Source organism: Photinus pyralis, unplaced genomic scaffold (genome assembly GCF_008802855.1).
Source record: "Photinus pyralis isolate 1611_PpyrPB1 unplaced genomic scaffold, Ppyr1.3 Ppyr1.4_LG2, whole genome shotgun sequence".
In the NCBI taxonomy this organism is placed as follows: Eukaryota; Metazoa; Arthropoda; class Insecta; order Coleoptera; family Lampyridae; genus Photinus; species Photinus pyralis.
In genome coordinates, this window is record NW_022170403.1 from 24,981,491 (window position 1) to 25,005,857 (window position 24,367).

Genomic DNA, 24,367 nt, shown 5'->3' on the forward strand with positions numbered 1-24,367 from the left:
ATTACACACACGAAAAGAGCTCTTTCCAATAAGATTAATTATGTGAAACTCGGTTAATTTAAACCGAAGTTACATTCAACCCTTTCCCCACCCGTCAGATTTTAAGAGGTAGAGCAGTAGGTATGTGCCGCATAGAAGAAAGCGTTGCATGTATTTTTTAAGCATGTTTGTGGGGTATATTTTAGGAAAAAATCATTTTTCTAGTTAGCCATGAACCGTAGGCCCTTTAGCGGCGAACCTAGAAACTTGAAAATAATTTCCTGCGATTTCTCTTGGTGGCTTTTTAACGGTTCCATAGATATGGCCCGCGACCATTATTAATAAACCACCCTGTACGTCTGCAATTGTTAATTGAAAATAGCTGCAATGTTCCCAAAAAAGTATACGTACGATGCAATATTCAAAGTAGGTTAGGTATGTATACAAGCATAATATTGAAATATGCAATTAGCGAATTATGAACAATAAAAACTCACCCCTGTATGCTATTCTATTTCTAAACGAAGGCACTTGTCGCTCCTTCCGCGTCAAACGAATAACTGATGAGAATAATTTGTATTACGCTAGATATCAATTGAGGGTCAACCGGACTGGACGGTGATGCAATGCTATTAGTAATATTTTTGAAATCTGCCACTTAAACGTTACAATTTTCTAACGAAATTATCTCTTACGCATCGAATTTTTACAGCCTTTATTGAACAAGAAAACAGGTTCGAAAAAAGGTATAGAGGGAAATTTGTTTGGACTAGTTAGGAGGTCATCAAGCGAATGACGGATTTTGATGAAGGGAAGCGTCTATCGTCTTTACGCTGTTATGGACTGCATGTACTCTTTCCACACGGGAAATTACAAATCTTGCTGTTTAGCAATCTACAACAGGATTTCATGAGGATCAGGATAATTAGGTTCATCTGGGATTATCAGTTCTTTCACAATGACGGAATGTCTCGGAATGGTACAATTCCGAGTTTTCCAGCCACCAAGAACTTAGGCATCTTTGTCAGCGAAACACCTGATGCCTGTTGAACTTTTATAGTTTCCCATACATGTCTCCCTATTTCAGTCTGTAAAAACTGGCAGTCTGTATTATTAACAATGAAGGTATAAGCTATTTTACTACGTACTCGCATGAGGAAGTTCCTGATTTCTCATGAGCATATAAGGGCTTGATGAAACCACAGTCATTTTAATAAATTCCCGCTTCTGCAAGGGCGTCATTAGCACCGGAAAGGCGAAGAATTATTTCTTCACCCCAAATATTATCATTCCTTATGGTGGCTACGGACATACATACTTTATGGAAATCAAAAGTGCGGACTGGATGTACCTTCCTTCTTTTGTCTTGACTCTTCTTAATAGTTTCCTGATGAAATGAAACAATTCTTCTTGAAATCAAACGTGGGAAATGCAGATGCGATGCTTTAGACTGCGCAGACTTTAATGCCTGTTCTTTCTTGAAAGTCGCGATCGAGCTAGGTCCCGTTCCCAAATTACATAAGAGCGGATGTCTCGAAAACTATACAAGATATCAAAAAAGTAAAACTTGTAGCAAATTAAACCAGTTTTCATCTGATAAAGTGATTATGTCGCTAGGACGCATAGTTTCCTTGTACCCGGTGGGGGGGGGGGGATGAGCCGGGTAAAAGAGAGACCCCCTCCACCGAGATTAAGAGCTACAGGCGGGAACTTTTGATATGTTTATCTCCAAACTAGTGCAAATTCAGCCACCTTAGCAGAATATTCAAAAAATACCGTAGTATATTAAGAACATATTTTAAAGTTGGATAGAAACAGAAACTAGAAAAGCCGAGTTCTTTTTATTAGCTATAAACAGTAAGTTCCAAAACTAAATACCTACAGATCACATTATTGCACAGTTAGGTAATTATTTTAGTATAAATAGTAAAAATGTTTACACTTTGAGCTTAGACACAAGACTAATAATGATATACATAATACATAACAGGTGGGTTAATACTAATATGTTTTAAATAAATAACTAGATTAATGTTAAAAATTCTTTGGTTTTTCCAAAATTGATCACAATAATTATTGCTTTATGAGTAGGTCGTCATTAGGATCATCTGTAGGAGAAGTAGGTTAGACTTGGGACCGATTTTATGTTAATACGTACCTCTTCCAATGACAAAGGGTTGCTTTTGATTTTGGAATCGATGCTGTGGTGCCTCTCTGCAATTGCCCTGCTATATTATTGTACAAATTGAGAAAGCTTCGGAGAAATAGCACCCCTTTTTCTATGAGGAGATTTCTTGCTATTTCTCCGAAGCTTCGTTAAGCTCCCCATATGGATCGTCCCAACCTACCGTGAGACAAATGCAGTCGAACCATTGCCATGATGTAGTTTTCGGCCGTCAACACTCGATTCTTGGTGAATCGAAGTACCAAACATTCCAATACCTTATTGCTGACAGTGCAACCAGCCTCCCACAGTAACGGCCTAAAATTATAACTGGACGTTTTCCCGCTGTTACCTCTCTCAAACTTTTGGAACGCAAGCTAGTAACAGTGATCGATAAATCGAGTGGAGTTGCGTGTAGGAAACTCACCCGCCAAAATTGGAGCAGGGACATTAAAATGGGAATGTCGACGACGTTGATCTTTCCGCTGATATTAAAATCGCGCAGCATAATCAACGTTTTGCAAAGTTCCAAACTGGGCTTCTCCGAAAGGTACAGCTTCCAGTGGGCCCTCAAGATCTTCTGCAACTGACTAGCATCAATTTCCGGCGGGTACTTCGCCAGAATTTTGTTCAGAATCACTTTTTCGGTCTGTAATAAATGAAAAGTGAGCCCGAGCTCCACGCGAAGATCAACCTACCAAAGACACTTGCGTTTCTTGCATGAACTCCGCCCCGATGTTTTTAATTACCATATTGTCCTCGTTGACTTCCCTATGAGAAATCTTATCTCGTTTGCGCGTCAAAAGGTTGACGTACTCACCATATGTTGCTTTGCTCGTCCGTCAAAATTCGGAGCAGAAACTTACCGTCGAGGTTTGGAATGTTCGTTTGAGGCACGACGATGTAGTCTCCCGGAGGTAAGGTGAAAAAGGTAACAACTTCGCGCGCCACCGAGTGGTTTGTGACATCCAGGGGTTTCTAAGTGAAACGATTATTGTGTGGAAGATGGCTGTGGGCTTACCTGTTCGGCGACAAAGTGTTGCGTAAGTCTTGGCATTGAGTGAGGTACTTCGTAAACTGCGAACCCAATCGCGTACAACGGCTTCCTCTTCTTGATGTCAGCGCAAAAGGTCTCGTACAGTTGAGTTATGGACACGACCACGTGACATTTGTTATTGGAGGTTCGGGGGATTTGAACGTGGAATTGTGGGTTCATGGAGGTCGTGTCTGCAAAAAGTTATGAGTATGGCGGTGAGCTCCCGAAGCTTTACCTATGAAGGAGGGTCCTCCACCGGCATTGTAACCAGCGCGCCATCTTCGACGAGCCAGTACCGCACGCCATGGTTGTTTGGAGTGTAACGCGGACTCCAACATCCAATCATCAGGACCCACGTGCACCAAATCAAGTTGGGTGAAATGTTTGGCGAAGTCGTCGAATGACATCCTGAAGAGCTCATTTTAGGGAGGTAAAATGGTGGCGTTAGACGTACCAAAACTCCCCGTCGTTGGTGACGCGTAGACTGAGCAATTCTTTGTCACGCGCGGACAGCCCATCCCACTCCCAGGACCGCTCGCTCCAGGCCCCCGTCCACTCTCCTTTGGCCCATGGGTTGCGCAGGCGAACCAAGGGAGTTTCGCCGGATACTCCCCTGACCCGCGCCAAACCGGTTACGCTATACGCGTGTTGCGTGATCAAACCGTTCCGCAAACGTAACTGGCGTTTGTTTTCTTTATCCTGAAAGAGTCAATTGTAAATAATAGTCTTAGAGGAAGTTTACTAACTTGAGCTATCGTGGATATAAGTAGACTAGATCGCGGAACAGCGCTGTTGAGCACTTGAAATGTCAAATATCTGTCCTGGTGCGTTAAACTAAAGCTTTGTACTATGCCGCCCGTCAAGTCTTGCAGTGCCCTCGTCGTCGAGCCTTGCTGCAAATTCTCGTAACCTCCGTAAAACCTACGACAAAAGCGTCCGTGTTTCCTCCCAGAGATTAGTGGTATACTCACTTCGCGTATGCCTTTTCGAGGAGGGCCGCCCAAAATTCGGTCGCGTTCAGACAGTGCAAGTAGACTAGGCGTCCTTTAAAGGTCGGCAGCCTGTCGTCCACCATTACGTCTTTCCATTCACCGAAATGCCAAAATCGAAACCTGAAACGATACGTATTAGTAAATTGTTATTAATCGCCAATAGTATGGAGTAAGCGGTGCAAAATATCAATCACTACATGTTTTTTTTTATTATCCTGTATATACAATCAAACTTCCCGGGGACGTTAAATCCAGAGCTCTTAGTGGGAGTGTTACTTAAAGTTTTCCGCGGTACTCTGCTCTTTTGAGTCACCACTTGCAGCTTCTTGGCATCATTATTTACCAATATTGTATTTTGATTTATGACTTTATTTTGTTTATTGTATAACTCTGTTAACAATTTTCGTTCGCTTTAGTTATAAATCTATCATTATTATTTTTGTTACATTTTTGTTAATTTTTCTATATTTCTGTGCGGCTTTTATTGAACAATATTTAAGTTTGTCCTGTATTTAGACTAGATAGTCTGTTTGGACAATAAATTATTATTATTATTATCATTATAGCGTTTTAAAGGTTTGGCACCCCTATCTTCCTATAGACGCCACTTTTATCTGTTGCCACTACTCCCTTAGACGCTACCACGCCTTAAAATCAATGGCTTTTTGGTCACTACCTTGTTACATGAAGCGTCACCTTGGGGAAATCCTAATCAGCGTCTGTACATAATCAGCCGCACGTGGTTCTATCCCGAGCTCTCAGTGGGACTGTTGGAGGTTACTAGGTTCTGGAAGGCCACTAGGACAAAGCTGCTGAAGACGCTAACAAGTGAACCTCAGAACTTTCTAAGAGTTCCTGTCAAAGCATCTGTGCAACCATTTTACGCTTTTAGAGCCTTGTAGCGTTTTCCAGGACCGTAGGAGGAGTTTTCAGAATGTTGTGGACTTTCCCGGTTATCTCATCAACTTCCAGAAACCTCTGTGTAGTTTTCCACCGCCGTCTAAGAGGTTTTCCAAGCCATTTCTTTGGTTTCAAGAGCTTTCTCTTTTTCCAGAACATGCATTGGTCGACCAGTCTACCCTGTAATTGGCGCATTTGGTGAGATGGAATCTCTCTACTATTGAGGAGAGATCGGAATTTGAGATTTTCTGTGTACGAAATGTTGAATTAGTTTCTCGAACGATCGTTTCGAATCATAAGGGCAATGCGGAAAAAGCAATTTTTGCTGATCTATTAACTATTAACCGGAAAAGTGCTAAATCGTACAAGGAAATTTAAAATAGTGTAGAATTGCAGAAAAAAATTAGAAAAAATAGTATAATGTACCATATAATTAAACAGTATTTCTTCGTCTTAGGTTCGATGTTTCGGTAAATGAATAATTTCCGTCAGAAAGTCGTTTCCAAATTCACGTTAAATACAGTGCAGTACGCGAAATGGCAAATTCTTTTAGGGAATCGGAATCCTCAGCTTACATTTCCCATATCCGTGCTCATTAGCCGCAAACTAACAGCCCGAGTAGAGGAACTCGAAATCTTAAACCGCTAATCTCATACATGCCTTTGAATTTATGTCGTGAAAGCTAGTTATACCGAAGACCTAATCTTATTCGTCCACGCCATACTAATAGCCTGTTCTCACGGTTTCGCGTGTTTTCCGTTATTTATTATAAAAGGAAGTCACACAAATTGATTTGTGATTGACAGAATAATTGCAATGCACTGCAAGATAAAAACACGTCGAAAAAAATCGAGAGAATAAGACATCTTCATATAGAAAGGTAACGAGCAAAAATTCAATGTACACCCCTTGTTGAACGTCTCCATAACTAATACTGGCGGCAACATAAGAGTAGGTATAGTAGTTTTAGTTTTCAATGCGTACGGTATAATTAGAGACGACCAACTTATAAAGTGTCTACGGACTTAAGTCCAATAAGGTAACTAGACTAGATTGAATTATTCTTCGGGTATGTTCTCTGTAAAGTCACACGCTTAAATTATTGTCCTCATGCGAGGAAATCGGTCGAGATACTTTTTTAATTGGGGATTTTAATGATTGTACACGGTCTTCTGTAAGGTATTGTTCATTTATCGAATGGCTAGTTTGTTGTACGTACATGGTAACTTTGATGTACCTATATAGTTTGACATTATTTAACAGAGGAGCACCTTTGATTTTCTCTAATTGAACACGTTCGGTTTTGCGTCGTTCCTTACATTGATTTGGTACTTGGCGTACTTGATGATTTTTAAGATTTGCAAATGGTCTCTTTAGTAAAATTTATAGGAAGACTTATCTGATTTGTACAATTCCTCCTAAAATGAATCGAAATATTTCTTAAAGAACTCGTAAGAAATATTCATTAACAACCCTAAAGACGCGCTCATAAAAATTCAACCCCTAGTCGTTTGCAAAATGCGAATTTTTATATTAAGACACTTTGGAGGGGGTGAAATTTTAAGGGCGCCTGAAACAATTTCAGGTCCTTGACTGAGTATGATAAAAGGGTTCATTAGCAACCCTAAAGACGGGCTCATAAAAATTCAACCCCTAGTCGTTTGCAAATAACGAATTTTTATATTACGAATTCCACCGCACTTTGCAGTTATCCACTTTTCGGGGTGAAATCTTAAGGGCGCGTGAAACATTTTTAGGTCCTTGACTGAGTATGATAAAAGGGTTCATTAGCAACCCTAAAGACGCGCTCATAAAAATTCAACCCCTAGTCGTTTGCTAATTACGAATTTTTATATTAAGGATTCTACCACACTTCGCAGTTATCCACTTTTCGGGGTGAAATTTTAAGGGTGGGGAAACATTATTAAGTCCTTGACTGAGAATGATAAAAGGGTTAACTAGCAACCTTAAAGACGTGCTCATAAAATTCAACCCCTAGTCGTTTGCAAATTACGAATTTTTATATTACGAATTCTACCACACTTTGCAGTTATCCACTTTTCAGGGTGAAATTTTAAGGGCGCGTGAAACATTTTTAAGTCCTTGACTGAGAATGATAAAAGGGTTAACTAACAACCCTAAAGACGTGCTCATAAAAATTCAACCCCTAGTCGTTTGCAAATAACGAATTTTTATATTACGAATTCCACCACACTTTGCAGTTATCCACTTTTCGGGGTGAAATTTTAAGGGCGCGTGAAACATTTTTAGGTCTTTGATTGAGTTTAATAAAAGGGTTCATTAGCAACCCTAAAGACGTGTTTATAGAAATTCAACCCCTAGCCGTTTGCAAATTACGAATTTTTATATTAAGAATTCTACCACACTTTGCAGTTATTCACTTTCGGGGTGAAATTTTAAGGGCGCGTGAAACATTTTTAGGTCCTTGATTGAGTATGGATAAAAGTGTTCATTATCAACCCTAAAGACGTGCTCATAAAAATTCAACCCCTAGTCGGTTGCAAATTACGAATTTTTTATTAAGAATTCTACCACACTGCAGTTATCCACTTTTCGGGGTGAAATTTTAAGGGCGCGTGAAACATTTTTAAGTCTTTGACTGAGAATGATAAAAGGGTTCACTAGCAACCTTAAAGACGTGCTCATAAAAATTCAACTCCTAGTCCTTTGCAAATTACGAAATTTTATATTAAAAGTTCTCCCATACTTTACAGTTATTCAGTTTAAGGGGTGAAATTTTGATGACGCGTGAAATATGTTTATTGCTTTAATTAATTATGCCAAAAGGGTTCACTAGCAACTCTATATAATTGTTCACAAAATTCAACCCCTAGTCGTTTGCAAATAACGAATTTTTATATTACGAATTCCACCACACTTTGCAGTTATCCACTTTTCGGGGTGAAATTTTTAAGGGCGCGTGAAACATTTTTAGGTCTTTGATTGAGTTTAATAAAAGGGTTCATTAGCAACCCTAAAGACGTGTTTATAGAAATTCAACCCCTAGCCGTTTGCAAATTACGAATTTTTATATTACGAATTCTACCACACTTTGCAGTTATCCACTTTTCAGGGTGAAATTTTAAGGGCGCGTGAAACATTTTTAGGTCCTTGATTGAGTTCGATAAAAGGGTTTATCAGCGACCCTAAAGACGTGCTCATAGAAATTCAACCCCTAGTCGTTTGCAAATTACGAATTTTTATATTACGAATTCTACCACACTTTGCAGTTATCCACTTTTCGGGGTGAAATTTTAAGGGCGCGTGAAACATTTTGAGGTCCTTGATTGATTATGGTAAAAGGCTTTATTAGCAACCCAAAAGACGTACTCGTAAAAATTCAACCCCTAGTCGTTTGCAAATTACCAATTTTTATATTAAGAATTCTACCACACTTTACAGTTATCCAGTTTTCGGGGTGAAATTTTAAGGGCGCGTGAAACATTTTTAGGTCCTTGTTTGATTACGATAAAAGGGTTCATTGGCAACCCTAAAGACGTGCTTATAAAAATTCAACCCCTGGTCGTTTGCAAATTACGAAATATTATATTAAAAATTCTGCCCACATTTTGCAGTTATGAACTTGAAGGGGTGAAATTTTTACGGCGCGTGAGACATTTTTAGGTTCTTGATTGATTATGATAAAAGCGTTCATTGGCAACCCTAAAGACGTGCTCATAAAAATTCAACCCCTAGTCGTTTGCAAATTACGAATTTTTATATTATGAATTCTACCACACTTTGCCGTTATCGTCTGTACTCTGTTCGGGGTGAAATTTTAAGGGCGCGTGAAACATTTTTAGGTGTTTGATTGAGTATGATAAAAGGGTTCATTGGCAACCCTAAAAACGTGCTAATAAAAATTCAACCCCTAGTCGCTTGCAAATTACGAATTTTTATATTAAAAATTCTCCCGCACTTTCCAGTTATCCCGTTTAAGGGGTGAAATTTTAATGGCGCGCGAGATATTTTTAGGTCTTTGATTGATTATGACAAAAGGGTTCACTAGCAACCCTAAAGATGTGCTCATAAAAATTCAACCCCTAGTCGTTTGCAAATTACGAATTTTTATATTAAAAGTTCTCCCACACTTTGCGGTTATCCAGTTTAAGGGGTGAACTTTTTATGGCATGCGAAATATTTTTATTTCTTTGATTAATTATGCTAAAAGGGTTCACTACCAACCATATTTAATTGTTCACAAAAATTCAACCCCTAGTAGTTTGCAAATTACGAATTTTTATATTAAGAATTCTATCACACTTTGCAGTTTTCCATATTTCAGGGTGAAATTTTAGGACACGTGAAACATTTTTAGATCCTTCATTGAGTATGATAAAAGGGTTCATTGGCAACCCTAAAAACGTGCTAATAAAAATTCAACCCCTAGTCGTTTGCAAATTACGTTAAAAATTCTGCCCACACGTTGCAGTTATCAACTTGAAGGGGTGAAATTTTTACGTCGCGTGAGACATTTTTAGGTCCTTGATTGATTATGATAAAAGAGTTCATTAGCAACCCTAAAGACGTGCTCATAAAAATTCAACCCCTAGTCGTTTGCAAAATACGAATTTTTATATTAAGACACTTTGCAGTTATCCACTTTTCGGGGTGAAATTTTAAGGGCGCCTGAAACATTTTCAGGCCCTTGACTGAATATGATAAAAGGGTTCATTAGCAACTCTAAAGACGTGCTCAGAAAAATTCAACCCCTAGTTGTTTGCAAATTACGAATTTTTATATTAAGAATTCTACTACACTTTGCCCTTATCCACTTTTCGTGGTGAAATTGTAAGGGCGCGTGAAACATTTTTAGATCCTTGATTGATTATGATAAAAGGGTTCATTAGCAACCCTAAAAACGTGCTCATAAAAATTCAACTCCTAGCTCTTTGCAAATTACGAATTTTTATATTAAGACTTCTACCACACTTTGCAGTTATCCACTTTCGGGGTGAAATTTTTACGGTGCGTGAGACATTTTTAGGTTCTTGATTGATTATGATAAAAGCGTTCATTGGCAACCCTAAAGACGTGCTCATAAAAATTCAACCCCTAGTCGTTTGCAAATTACGAATTTTTATATTATGAATTCTACCACACTTTGCCGTTATCGTCTGTACTCTGTTCGGGGTGAAATTTTAAGGGCGCGTGAAACATTTTTAGGTCTTTGATTGAGTATGATAAAAGGGTTCATTGGCAACCCTAAAAACGTGCTAATAAAAATTCAACCCCTAGTCGTTTGCAAATAACGAATTTTTATATTACGAATTCCACCACACTTTGCAGTTATCCACTTTTCGGGGTGAAATTTTAAGGGCGCGTGAAACATTTTTAGGTCTTTGATTGAGTTTAATAAAAGGGTTCATTAGCAACCCTAAAGACGTGCTTATAGAAATTCAACCCCTAGCCGTTTGCAAATTACGAATTTTTATATTAAGAATTCTACCACACTTTGCAGTTATTCACTTTCGGGGTGAAATTTTAAGGGCGCGTGAAACATTTTTAGGTCCTTGATTGAGTATGGATAAAAGTGTTCATTATCAACCCTAAAGACGTGCTCATAAAAATTCAACCCCTAGTCGGTTGCAAATTACGAATTTTTTATTAAGAATTCTACCACACTGCAGTTATCCACTTTTCGGGGTGAAATTTTAAGGGCGCGTGAAACATTTTTAAGTCTTTGACTGAGAATGATAAAAGGGTTCACTAGCAACCTTAAAGACGTGCTCATAAATATTCAACTCCTAGTCCTTTGCAAATTACGAAATTTTATATTAAAAGTTCTCCCATACTTTACAGTTATTCAGTTTAAGGGGTGAAATTTTGATGACGCGTGAAATATGTTTATTGCTTTAATTAATTATGCCAAAAGGGTTCACTAGCAACTCTTCGGTGTCGCATTTTTATTAGTTGACAGTTTTTCTCGTCTAAATAATTGTTCACAAAATTCAACCCCTAGTCGTTTGCAAATTACGAATTTTTATATTACGAATTCTACCACACTTTGCAGTTATCCACTTTTCGGGGTGAAATTTTAAGGGCGCGTGAAACATTTTGAGGTCCTTGATTGATTATGGTAAAAGGCTTTATTAGCAACCCAAAAGACGTACTCGTAAAAATTCAACCCCTAGTCGTTTGCAAATTACCAATTTTTATATTAAGAATTCTACCACACTTTACAGTTATCCAGTTTTCGGGGTGAAATTTTAAGGGCGCGTGAAACATTTTTAGGTCCTTGTTTGATTACGATAAAAGGGTTCATTGGCAACCCTAAAGACGTGCTTATAAAAATTCAACCCCTGGTCGTTTGCAAATTACGAAATATTATATTAAAAATTCTGCCCACATTTTGCAGTTATGAACTTGAAGGGGTGAAATTTTTACGGCGCGTGAGACATTTTTAGGTTCTTGATTGATTATGATAAAAGCGTTCATTGGCAACCCTAAAGACGTGCTCATAAAAATTCAACCCCTAGTCGTTTGCAAATTACGAATTTTTATATTACGAATTCTACCACACTTTGCAGTTATCCACTTTTCGGGGTGAAATTTTAAGGGCGCGTGAAACATTTTTAGGTCCTTGTAGTAGGGGAGCTAGCACGAAATCAACTGAACGAGAATGATCAAAATTTTAACCGATGGAGTTCCATTTTGCCCTATCAGAGTATGCTAAAATCGATCGTCTGCCGCCTCAGGTCATATGACTTAAGACGCTGCGGGTACTTCTTGCGGTACCAATTCTGAAAGGTTGTTTTTCAAGAAAATAAGGTATACACCAAATGAACACGTTGATAATAGCTCTTAAAAAAATATTTAAAAAAATCGCGCACATTTGATTTTTTTACAGACTCATGATAGGTACTACTAATGACTTAACGGTGTTTCGTTTTTAAATTTTGTCTCTAATTACAAGATTATCTTATTAGCTTAACATTATAAGATATCTTATAATTAGAGAAAAAATTTACAAAAGAAACACTCTCATAGTCATTGGCTGTACCTATCATTAGTGGGTAAAAAAAAATCAGCTTCATTCTTCCAACGGTAACCTAGTTATATCCGTAGAAAGTTCGTGAAAAACCGACTAAGAATTGTTTTTTTACGGAGTTATCAAATACGCGGGATTTTTTTAAATATTTTTTTAAGAGCTATTATCAACGTTTTCATTTGGTATATAACTTATTTTTTCGAAAAACAACCTTTCAGAATTGGTACCACAAGAAGTACCCGCAGCGCCTTAAGTCGTATGACCTGAGGCGGCAGACGATCGATTTTAGCATACTCTGATAGGGCAAAATGGAACTCCATCGGTTAAAATTTTGATCATTCTTGTTCAGTGGATTTCGTGCTAGCTCCCCTACTATTGTTTGATTACGATAAAAGGGTTCATTGGCAACCCTAAAGACGTGCTTATAAAAATTCAACCCCTGGTCGTTTGCAAATTACGAAATATTATATTAAAAATTCTGCCCACATTTTGCAGTTATCAACTTGAAGGGGTGAAATTTTTACGGTGCGTGTGAAATTTTTAGGTTCTTGATTGATTATGATAAAAGCGTTCATTGGCAACCCTAAAGACGTGCTCATAAAAATTCAACCCCTAGTCGTTTGCAAATTACGAATTTTTATATTAAAAGTTTTCCCACACTTTGCAGTTATCCAGTTTAAGGGGTGAAATTTTTATGGCATGCGAAATACTTTTATTTTTTTGATTAATTATGCTAAAAGGGTTCACTACCAACCATATTTAATTGTTCACAAAAATTCAACCCCTAGTCGTTTGCAAATTACGAATTTTTATATTATGAATTCTACCACACTTTGCCGTTATCGTCTGTACTCTGTTCGGGGTGAAATTTTAAGGGCGCGTGAAACATTTTTAGGTGTTTGATTGAGTATGATAAAAGGGTTCATTGGCAACCCTAAAAACGTGCTAATAAAAATTCAACCCCTAGTCGCTTGCAAATTACGAATTTTTATATTAAAAATTCTCCCGCACTTTCCAGTTATCCCGTTTAAGGGGTGAAATTTTAATGGCGCGCGAGATATTTTTAGGTCTTTGATTGATTATGACAGGCCCTTGACTGAGTATGATAAAAGGGTTCATTAGCAACTCTAAAGACGTGCTCAGAAAAATTCAACCCCTAGTTGTTTGCAAATTACGAATTTTTATATTAAGAATTCTACTACACTTTGCCCTTATCCACTTTTCGTGGTGAAATTGTAAGGGCGCGTGAAACATTTTTAGATCCTTGATTGATTATGATAAAAGGGTTCATTAGCAACCCTAAAAACGTGCTCATAAAAATTCAACTCCTAGCTCTTTGCAAATTACGAATTTTTATATTAAGACTTCTACCACACTTTGCAGTTATCCACTTTCGGGGTGAAATTTTAAGGACGCGTGAAACATTTTTAGGTCCTTGATTGAGTTTGATAAAAGGGTTCATTACCAACCCTAAAGACGTGCTCATAAAAATTCAACCCCTAGTCGTTTGCAAATTACGAATTTTTATAACAAGAATTCTACCACACTTTGCAGTTATCCACTTTTCGGGGTGAAATTTTAAGGGCGCGTGAAACATTTTTAGATCCTTGATTGATTATGCTAAGCGGGTTCACTAGCAACCCTAAAGATGTGCTCTGATCCGACATTCTAACTTTATGTATAAGGAGGTGTCAAGAAAGTAATGAGCAAGGATTACTTTGTAATGTATCAGTTCGCAAATCATTTTCACGTTCCGTTTCTGTGATCTTGATAAACAATTTTTTGTAAGAAAAGATTACTAACAGGTTACAGGATTTTTTTCATTTTTCCTTTACGTCCATCCTGTTAGTAAAAGATGGCGACATAGACCACATGTTACAAAAAGTTTACTTCAAGATTATGAAATGTGCGCAACTGTCCCAAAAATGGATTTTTTCGTCCCGTAGTGCTCAAGATTACTTCTTTTAGGCGTGTGTGACATTAACATTAAATTGTGATTCTCAAAATAATATTCTGTAAATTGAAAATATTGCAGGAAAGTTAATTAAATTTGCTTGCATAACATTTTCATTACCGGTGGGCTGTCTTTAACGTTTATGGTATTTTACAGTATTAGTAATTAACGTAATCGTATTTTTGTAGTACGTTCATCGTAAACCTAGAACCGGAAAATTGTAAAATTGTGGTTCCTCGGACGAAAGACTTGTTAATTAACCACTCTCGTAAATGGCGATTTGCCCCAAAATCGATTATTAAATTCCACTCGAGGATACATCATCTACATATAGAACTTCGTTCCAGGAAAGATCTTTTTTGTCGACTAGAATTCCGAGTCCAAGGCCAGAAATTCCTCATCTTCATCGGAAAGTAACCTTCTTGGATAAAGAACTTAAATGTGGATAATTAATTCTTTAACGCTGCAATTTTGTTACAGTTGAGTGCAGGTGGTATATTAATTACAGGTAGAAAATTCCTCGCGACATGAAAAGTCACCATCTGGGGATTGCAAAAATCTTTCAGCTTTCTACATATTGTAATTGCCAAGGACAAAAAACTCGTTCACCGTATACGCAGGAGTTATCATTCCTTTGTAATACAAACCGGGTAACATATTGTTTGCGGCACTATCAATTACGTGTATGTATGGGAGGACATACTTTTCGGAGTGGTTCACGCAATCGCTTTTCATTGAAATTAAATTTAAATTAATTCATAATGTTGACGCAATTACACAGCCACATAAACAATTACGTTTGTAAATAATGCGAGGCACGAATTTGCACAGGAAGTTCTGGACAATGTTAATTCAAGAGTTACACAGTACCTACTAACAGTCGCAATTGGCAATTTTGGCCCCTCAAGAGTTTTGAATATTGCTTTAATTAGGTTTGGATTGGCCAATTATGAAGAATTTTTACTTTTGCCACTTAAAAATACAAAACAGATTTTTTGTGTAGCATTAGAGTTTTTACTACAATCCTGGAGAGCCTCTCAAAAGTTTTGGGGTCTTAAGGGTTATAAAAGTTTCTTTAATGCTACTTCAGGTAGTAACTTGGGGGATGCATTTGGTATTTTTGCAGTTTTAAAGTTTCTTGGTATATTTTGGGCACTAAAATTGTATACGGAATTTTTGACGGTGACTGAGTTGCTGGAAGGTGTACCTTTGTCACAGCGAAATTAAATATTTTTTCAACAGAATGGAGCGCCTGCTTACAATTGAACGTTATTTACAGAATATTTAAATGCCAATTGGATTGGCGCACACGGACCAATCAGATGGCCGCCTAGCTCCCCAAACAAAATCCAGTTGGTATAATGGATCTTTGATCGGCAACAAAAGCCGATCGGAAATTAAATTAATGCAGACACGCATCAAGTTACCATAAATCCTGGATTGTACGCTAGCGACTGAAACAGAACACTGCGCCCTTGTCCGCTTCTTTGGACATACGCGATCAAAGATCCATTATAACCCTTTATAATTTTAAATGATTTAAAAAGAATTGAATATGTGCATAATGCGTTAAAGAACAGTATAACTAGTTTCATGTTTTCTAATATGCTAGTTTTAGTAAGGTATAATAAAGTTTGTAATTTCAATTGTTGATTTAATTAAACTTAATTTTTTTCGCATATGTAATTAATAATTTTTATTAAGTAAATTAGAAAAAATAAGTTAATTATGTCAATATTTCAAAAAGGGGTTGGTTACATTTAAATTGTAAATAATAAAATGATCAAAATAAATCAGTGATTATTACTCGCATGCTTGTAAGAACTCATGGCCTACTATCCAAAACAGTAAAAAGATAATATAATTAATGATTTTTTTGGAATTCAAAAATTGATTGAAAAGATATATAGGGTGTTGCATTTAAAAAATACCAACTTTGGGTAAAATCTCAGAAACGGTGGTCCAAACGGGATTCTAGGTAAAAATATGCAAATAAACAGTTTCTAAATTTTTTCTATCCTGCATGGATAGTAAGATATGATGATATCCTAAAAAGTCAAACTTTTCGTTTTCACCCTGTATCTCAGAAACAAACGTAGCTTGATTGATTCTGTTTGCGGTATTAAACGTAGCACAAGGTCACGAAAACCGCAAGTCTCTCTCTTTACAAACAGCTGAGATACACTGCTGTCTCAACCAAAATAGATCACACTGTACAACTATAGTTTTGAAAGTGGTAGTTTTTTATTAATACGCTTGTAGTTTGCAGCAATTAAGTGAAAAAGGGCACTTACAAAACGTGTTAAATAATAACCCATAATTGAATAATATCATTGATTTTCGCGATTTACTGTAACTTAAAAATTAATGCTATTGTTGATAGCTAGGACTAAACGCAACGGAAACGCATAGAAAAACACTTTCCATACGATTTGTTTGACATAAAATCTGGTAATTTGATCACTAATGCTGTACCATAAAAATAACACCCCTGTATGGCAGAATTTTTGATAAAAGAGTTCGTAATCTGAAAACGACTGGGGGTAGAATTTTTATTATCACTTTTGAGGGAGACTGATACACCTTTTAAGCATATCCTGCATATCCATATAATAGAGTTATTTACTACACCATAAAAATGGCAACCATTAAAGTGGAAAAATTCGCAGCCTGAAGATGTCTGGGGGTAAAATCTTTATGATCACTTTTAATAGTCGCTGGTACACCCCTTAAGTATAGTCATATCATCAATGAATAGAGTTACTTGTCGAGTCACGAACATAAATACCCTTAAAGCGGATAACTGGTGAGTATAATACAATTATGACAAAAAAAGCAGACTCAATCAATCAATCAATCAATGTAATAAAGTTATTTCCTGTGCCATAAAAATGGCAACCCTTACAGTTGAAAAACTCGTAGTCTGAAAGAACCACCACTTCCACTATCAGATAGGAATACGTCCAGCGTTCCCGCTTACGCCGAAATAACGCGCATCTTTTACAATTCGTTCGATAATACGCACGCCTGAACAGATACGTCTAACTTAAAGTATCTTATCTAAATTGAATAAATTACAACAATTCTAAAAGGAAAAATAGACACTGAGATAACAAATTCAAGTACAATAAACCAACTGTGTGCTTATTTGTAGATAATCCCCAGCCTTACACTTTTTAAAATATTTTCGTATACGGGATGTCCCGTCAATATTTTCGGTCCTTAGATTAGAAATTAAGACACTGCCTTATAGTCCAGATTTAGTGTTCTCTGCCTTTGTCTCAAGCTGGAAAAAGGACAAAGATTTGCTTTTGATGATGATTTGGCAGTATTTTGAAGAGTTATCAAAAAGATGATATGTTTATTGTAGAAAGTGTGTTAGAGGTTATGGAAAAATAAATTTTGTTTTTCCACAGCATAGCAGTCTCTCGATAATATCCTCTGAACTCGTCTAGATTGGTAATTCCCTGATTTAGGAAGACCGCGGGGCCCCATTTCTAATTGGAATTACAAAATAGATAGAGTTGACGAGAATCCGGATAGTTTACTATCGTCGTTTATATTACGGATACACACAATGGCAAATATCTCATAATTTTTTTGCTCGCATCATCTAGATTCTATATACGAACTTGCGCTGCCATTGTATAATATAAAGTACTTCGATAGTGTACGGCCATAATGAAATTTATTCATTACGTCTCGAGTTAAATCTTTATTAAATCTGACTTGCGTATCTGTTCCGCGAGGCTCGCGTTCTCGCATACATAAATAATCTAAAGATCTAAAATATGTCTTCTTTGTATAAAATAATAATGAGATTACAATGAATGGAGAAATGCGGATCGACGTTGGGGGTTTACGAAATTTGCGCGCTTTCGCGTTTTGGCTTTCGAAATTTATGCGAGGATGGCTCAAATGGCTCTTCGGAAAAGACAATATTTTTATTACCCATAACGTGGCCATATTGATTGATCAACTGCATATTTTGTTCCCTCTGTATCATTATTTTATATCAGGTATACCTCATTTTCGGCATCCACAATCTGAAGCAAACTGCCCAAAATTTCCAAATTCGATGCTTATTCGACAACTTTATTGTCTGAACGGCTTCGATGCAGCATCTACAAAGCTACTTCAAAAAGCAAAATTTCATACCGATGGGCAAAATGTTAGAAGTGGATATTTTAAAATATAATACGAAAACTATTGAATTTTAATTGAAAGGTTTGGGGTTCAGTTCATAAGATTTGTATGCAGGTATAGTTAACGGATTTAAAATCCAAAACTGGTCTTTAAACACCTAAACCCTACAAAGTAAAGGTTCAAAGTATTTAATGTTTAAAGTGCAAGTGCTTTTAGTGTAAATCTTAGTCAAATTAATGCCATTGGGATCATACTTGAATAATGAATATTTTGTTGCTAATTCGAAAGTTTTCGAAACGCGTTTAATTTTAGTCCATTCAAACTGGAAACAGGAACAGTAAGATTTTAACTTGAACCTGGTAACCAAACTACTTTGCAACTTGATCTAGAATTTCTTTGACTCAATTTTAACTAAAAACACTGCAAAGCTAAGCTTGACATTTAAACTTCATATTAAAGTTTTGAAACTTCAGGGACCAGTCGCCTCAAAAGTAAAAATCATGTCAAAGAGAAAGAAAAGTTAGAAATTTTGAAAATTTTAACGATAAACCAGTTAGGCATTACATATCAGAGGAAGTGCACAGTTTGTCTAAATTTCGGGAGTTGAATTAACCAATAAAGGATTTGATAAGTGGAAAGTATTCGTAAACCGTGATGGAAACGAAGCCTCGCGTCGTTTAATTTCAATAGCGCTTTGTTTCTTAATGTATTTCGGAGGCCTCGGACACTAGATGTCTGGAATGAGGATCATGAGGCCGTTTAGTTACAAATGCGAACGCGGCGTGATCTGCCATATTTCCGAAATACGCGGGTTTCATTTCTCACCTTAGCGTTCATTTGATTCGTTGGGCGGAAGCAACGATTAAATATGTCAGTTTGCGTTAACAATTCGGCATTTTGTGGGTAGTCGTTGATTAAGTAAGAAATGAACGGGATTATTCAGGGAGATTTGTGATTCATTCGCGTTTTAGCAACCGAGGCGACCAGGTATTTGAATCGCCTATAAACTTGAAAATTCCTCCTACTTGGGGTAATATAAGTTAAAAAACTTCATACATTCGTTAACACCAAACGGCTGTCTCGACAAAAGGTTTGATTTTGCAAATTAAAGATTCTTTAAGAAAAAAATCCCTTTCGGCTCGGCCGATCAGGCTTTCCGCCACTTTGTTGCAATAGGGCGGAATAATGAGTTACACCAACCCTTAAAGTTTGGTCAAAATTGGATCATAATTACGAAAGTTAGAGTTTTTCTTGTAAGTGATAGGTGTATATAAACCAATAAACATGGTAGCTTGTACCATTAGGTAGATATACCAAAAACGAACATTCAGAATTTGAGGTGAATACTAGATTAAATGTTAAATGCTAAAGTAATATAAGCTTTTGTAGTCAACATTACATTAAATTTAAGTTTTAATCTTTTTGTTTGCAATTAAACATTTTAAAGCGTAGAATTATTTGAAAGTGGATACTACAACTTTAAAATGTGGGTGGAAATAATTAAAAGTTTACAGTTTAGAAAACTAAATAAAAAAAGATCACTTTTTGTGTTTAGCGTTTTGAAGTTAAATTAAGGCAAATCACTTGCGGTCATAAAAAACCCAACAACATAGCATTATTTCCACCAGGGCCCTTATATAATTAAGTTTAAGCTTCACTGTTCGTTTAATTCGTTTAATCTGTAAACGTTTTATCCCATTTAGGAATCGATGAAAAGAAAAAGAAAAATTAATTTGAATTTACTGATAACCTCCATTTGGACAATATAGTGCGGTTTCAGTAAATAAATATTGGCAATATACATCAGCACTGGGCACGTCATTTTCGGACGGGGATGAATTTATTTTATCGCTATTTCGAGGTTAATTTTTCAGAGGGAATTGAAGACACTTGAATGTATGATGTAGTTTGCCTTGTCACTGGAAAATAGGTTTGATCATTTGATTTTTAAATATTTACTTGAAATGTTTACATAAAAACACTATGTCCGATATAAGAAAGGGTAAGTGATACATATTTGATTAAATGGGAGACTTTTTATTTCGAATTCAGTCATGTATAGCATTTAATGGTTTAATTATGTCTTTTTTGGGGATTATTTAAGAAAATTCCTATTCCAGAAGGGTTTCAATTGGATGACATGAAACATCCTACCATGTGAAGCAATACCACAATGAAAAAAGTATGCTTTGGAAAACATGGCGCATTTGAACTGGCAGAAACGTTGGTTTTTGCACTTATTATTATGTAGGAGGGGTTTAATTTACTGTATAATTAGTATTTTTTCTATTAATTATGTTTTCTAACGAAGAAAAGTTGCTTTCTTCCCATGGGGGTTCATTAGGAATCGTGTTTATTAGCAAAATTGTGCAACGGAAAAAGAACTGAGGGGGTTAGTTCTAGCATTACTCCACAAATGCTGATTAGGGTGAGAAGATATCTATCTGTGTTTAGAAAATAATGAAAAACTATTCGAACATATGCTCTTAATTTACTACAATCATCACTTCATGCGAGACTGTGTCTTTTCTGCTTGGACGAAAATTGGTAACATCATACCCATACAAAACATAACCATTTCCAAAGCTAAAATTAATTTCGGGTCGCAACCTTGTGAGCCCAAAAGGGCGTGTTCAGCCTTATCTGTACCAGACACAACACAACAAACAAACAAGAGGGGTAGTGAATACCGCGGCACATAAAATATTGTGCAAGCAATTCTAACGTCTGACACTGATCAGTTAAATCGTATACTCAACCGTAATTAATACTCAATAATTCTCAATAATCAAACATTCGAATAACTTTACACTAGCAAAAGCAAAATTTGGATCGACCACGCCTTACCTTACAACATCTCTCTAAAAGCATAAACGTAATAAAGAAAAACACTTGACGATGCACAAACAACTAAATTTCTATTGATGTAATCAATTCCAATCATAAACATGATAATATGAGCCAATTCTTCAGAGTAAAACAAATAAAGTAACTAAAAAATGGTAAATATCTGCTTCGGACAAAGTTTCGGTAACTTCAACACTAATTTACATACCAAAGGTAGCAAATTATCGAATATAACACACATAATTTGTAGGATACAATGTAATCAAACTAACAGTCATGAATTCTCGGAGTAACAAAAGTAATCGTCTACAAAATTGGGTCTCGGAATGTATATGCTTCGTAGCGAAAGCAGAAACTTAACTGAGGGGACGACAAGACAGAGAAGTAAGTAAAAGAAATCTTTAACACTAGGATGCTGTCTATCGGCGAACTAAACAACTAAGGAATAAAAAATAGAACTAATGCAATGAGAAATCTACTACAGGAATTTACTTTCACCTTACACCTTAAACTAGTGGATTAAAAAGTAAGTGATGGCTTAAGAATACTAAATTTAAATTAGAGCAAAAATTTAAATAAGGCTACTTAAATGGAATATCAATCGATAGGAAAGTAACGTTAGAAACTGTACGTTTTGCACGGGACTAAATTCATCTCATCCGTAACTATACGATTCAAGTACAATACACTTACTTATCGACGTATTTCTATAATATAAATCGCGGCAAAAAAAGGGAGCGAAGGAGTGTGAGAGAGAAAGAAGTAGTCACTTCTGTCGGCACTTACTAAGTGCACAATGATTTATTCTCACCGCTTAGCTCTAAGTTAACCAATTTATTGCGACAATCATGAAAGTAAACTTTTTCCCTCGCTTTTCCTACGACTTTTCTTAAGTTATTTACATAACACTCAGGAAAATGATACATTACTGGCGAGAAAATATTGAAGTGCGAGGCCACTTAGGGGCCGAGTACTTTAATTTCCGAGTCAGGTAATATCATTTTACTGACGAGTTTTGTATTAAAATTTACCCGAAACCGTATTTTAATATAAAATTTTAATTTTTATATAGAACTTTTGATTAATGTCAATCTGTCAGTGATGACAGGAGTCATTATAGACATTTGGAAATGTCAAAAATGCGCCCGGTAAAGTGACAAGCGGTAGAAAACGTAGTCTGTTCTGTTTCTGTCATGGAAACTAAAATTTCCTAAAGCAAAGTAGGCACGAAAATGAAGGTTTCAATTTTTCGATTTTGGGTAAAGGTTATTTAAAAAAATCATCATAATATGTAGGCACATACATAAATATCATTTCTTTTTTAGTTTTATATTGACATCATTAATATCAACTTACAATTCTCACTTCTTTTTGGAAGTTGCTGGAATTCAATGGAATTTATTGGAAGTCAATGGAATTTTTGACGTTTTTTTTGGAATTCCGGAATTTTTTTACATTTTTGGAATTCCGGTGTACACATTTTTGCTACCTCTCATGCCTTCTTCGTAATTTGCTAGAAACATTTCCGCAAAATTTTGAGAGAGTTCTCTTCAAAAATTTGCAATCAACTCTAAAAAAATTGAGTTGGGCGGCGAAAATCTTGCTGAACCTTTTCCTTTCATCGATTCTCAGACAAACTCTTTCAGAAACCAAACATCGTATTTTTTTCGACGGAATGATAATTGCAATTTAAAAATTACATTTTTGGCGACATTTTCTATTCCGAAATATCGCGGAAAAGAATTTAGGGGTGTGTGTGTACTCGCTTTAAAATTAAGCACGCTACTGTACAGCGGAGCGGTAGTCGCAATGCAATTCAAAAACTTTCACGATACTTAAAGGAGACTTGAGGTGGTTTTTCGGTGAAGCATTTACTTAAGGGTTAGAACGTCCCAAAAAGTTGGGGACCAGTCATCAGCATGTGATTTTTTGGCTGTTTGTTGTGGTCTATTGAAACACCCGAAGAAGCTCACCTGAAAACCCCACAATACGAATTGGAGTTGTCAAATCCTTGGTCAAGGGGAATAATCCGATCCAAAAATCGCGGCGTCAAAGCGAGCGACGCTACTGCCGCCGTCAGCCACTGGTCACCCAGCTCTCCAGCGTCGACCGCAAACCGACAGACGTCGTTGGCGTTATCGTTCAAAAATCGAGGACGTTGGCACATTTCCTGCAAAAATCAAGAGAAAATGATAAATAAATAAACGAGTAACGGTACGGGTTGTCGAACTTCTCTGACACAATGACCAAGTAATAATTGCTATTGCCTATTTACAAAAGATTAATTGCTAATGCGACACTTTTGAAAATGAGGAACTTTCTCGCGCATTGACTGAAGTACCTACTTAACCTCGAAACTTGGGACAAAAATACTTACACCTCACACCTGCCTGTAGCATTAGGTTAATTCATTCAAATCGCAAATTGCTTATTCAATTTCTCATGAGGAAGGTCGTGTAATAAATTACAATGTAGCGACGTGTGCAAGCCTCCTTTTGAGGTTCTTTCGGTGACGGATTATTAAGTGCCATTTTGAAGTACACGAGCCAAATTTGTGACCGCTGAGGTTGCTGAGTCGCATGATAAATGGCTAAATCTGGGATGCCAAGTTGTGAACGGTCCAAGATCTTCCTGGGAAGACAATTTTGAAGAGCTGTTTCTTGTTCTTCTCCACACCCCCTATACAGAGAGTCTACTTTAAAGCCGCTGGCTCACAATCCACTTTTATTGTGAACTCAGCAGTTTACAACCTGTACACATTATTATATAATAACAATTTCGAACCATTTATTCGTTTACTTAATTGGGTAATAACGCATTAAATCTGAAAGCGTACCTGTTATTACACGACTATTCTAAACGTGGCAAATTATAATACAGCGAATCAGGTCGAAATAATCGTGATCGCCCGTGTTAATTAAACCAAATGAACCATGAAATGGAACTTTTTCCTACGCGACTGACATACTAAAATACTGTCCAGTAAGACAGAATTGCTGTTATGCAAGTACTTGTGGCAAAAACGCAGAACCTCAGGGAATCAGTATGACGATCAAATTCAAACTCGTTCAAATTCCAGTTCAAAATTTTAGAACCGGGCGGGTCCGATTTCGGAAATTGGGTTTTGCGTCTAAGAGAACTTTTCTCGGCGTTTTATTTTGTTTCTTCAGAAATGCTCGATGCTGTTCGTTCGTTTTTCGATTCCTATTTTTGAGCTTTTCGAAATTGAAATGCAATCTCAAATTCAAATGCCAGTTCGCAATGGGATCATTTTGGTTTTCTCCCTAAAAGTCATCCAAACATCTGTCATTCTTTTAGGGGAGAAACCCAATTTCCA

General features: G+C 36.6%; 1 protein-coding gene across 1 annotated transcript; it reads right to left on the reverse strand.

Moving 5' to 3' along the window:
• Positions 1 to 1,801: 1,801 nt before the first annotated feature.
• On the reverse strand, positions 1,802 to 23,700 carry LOC116164775 (calpain-11-like). The gene is made up of 13 exons (XM_031479001.1): positions 23,408 to 23,700; positions 23,004 to 23,200; positions 4,151 to 4,291; positions 3,926 to 4,100; positions 3,634 to 3,878; positions 3,415 to 3,587; positions 3,165 to 3,370; positions 2,964 to 3,121; positions 2,842 to 2,914; positions 2,571 to 2,792; positions 2,328 to 2,520; positions 2,138 to 2,193; positions 1,802 to 2,087 (listed from the first exon to the last, which is right to left on the reverse strand). Exons 2-13 carry the CDS (start codon positions 23,195 to 23,197, stop codon positions 2,061 to 2,063), a joined length of 1,863 nt encoding a protein of 620 aa, XP_031334861.1. The 5' UTR covers positions 23,198 to 23,200; positions 23,408 to 23,700; the 3' UTR covers positions 1,802 to 2,060.
• Positions 23,701 to 24,367: the final 667 nt, after the last annotated feature.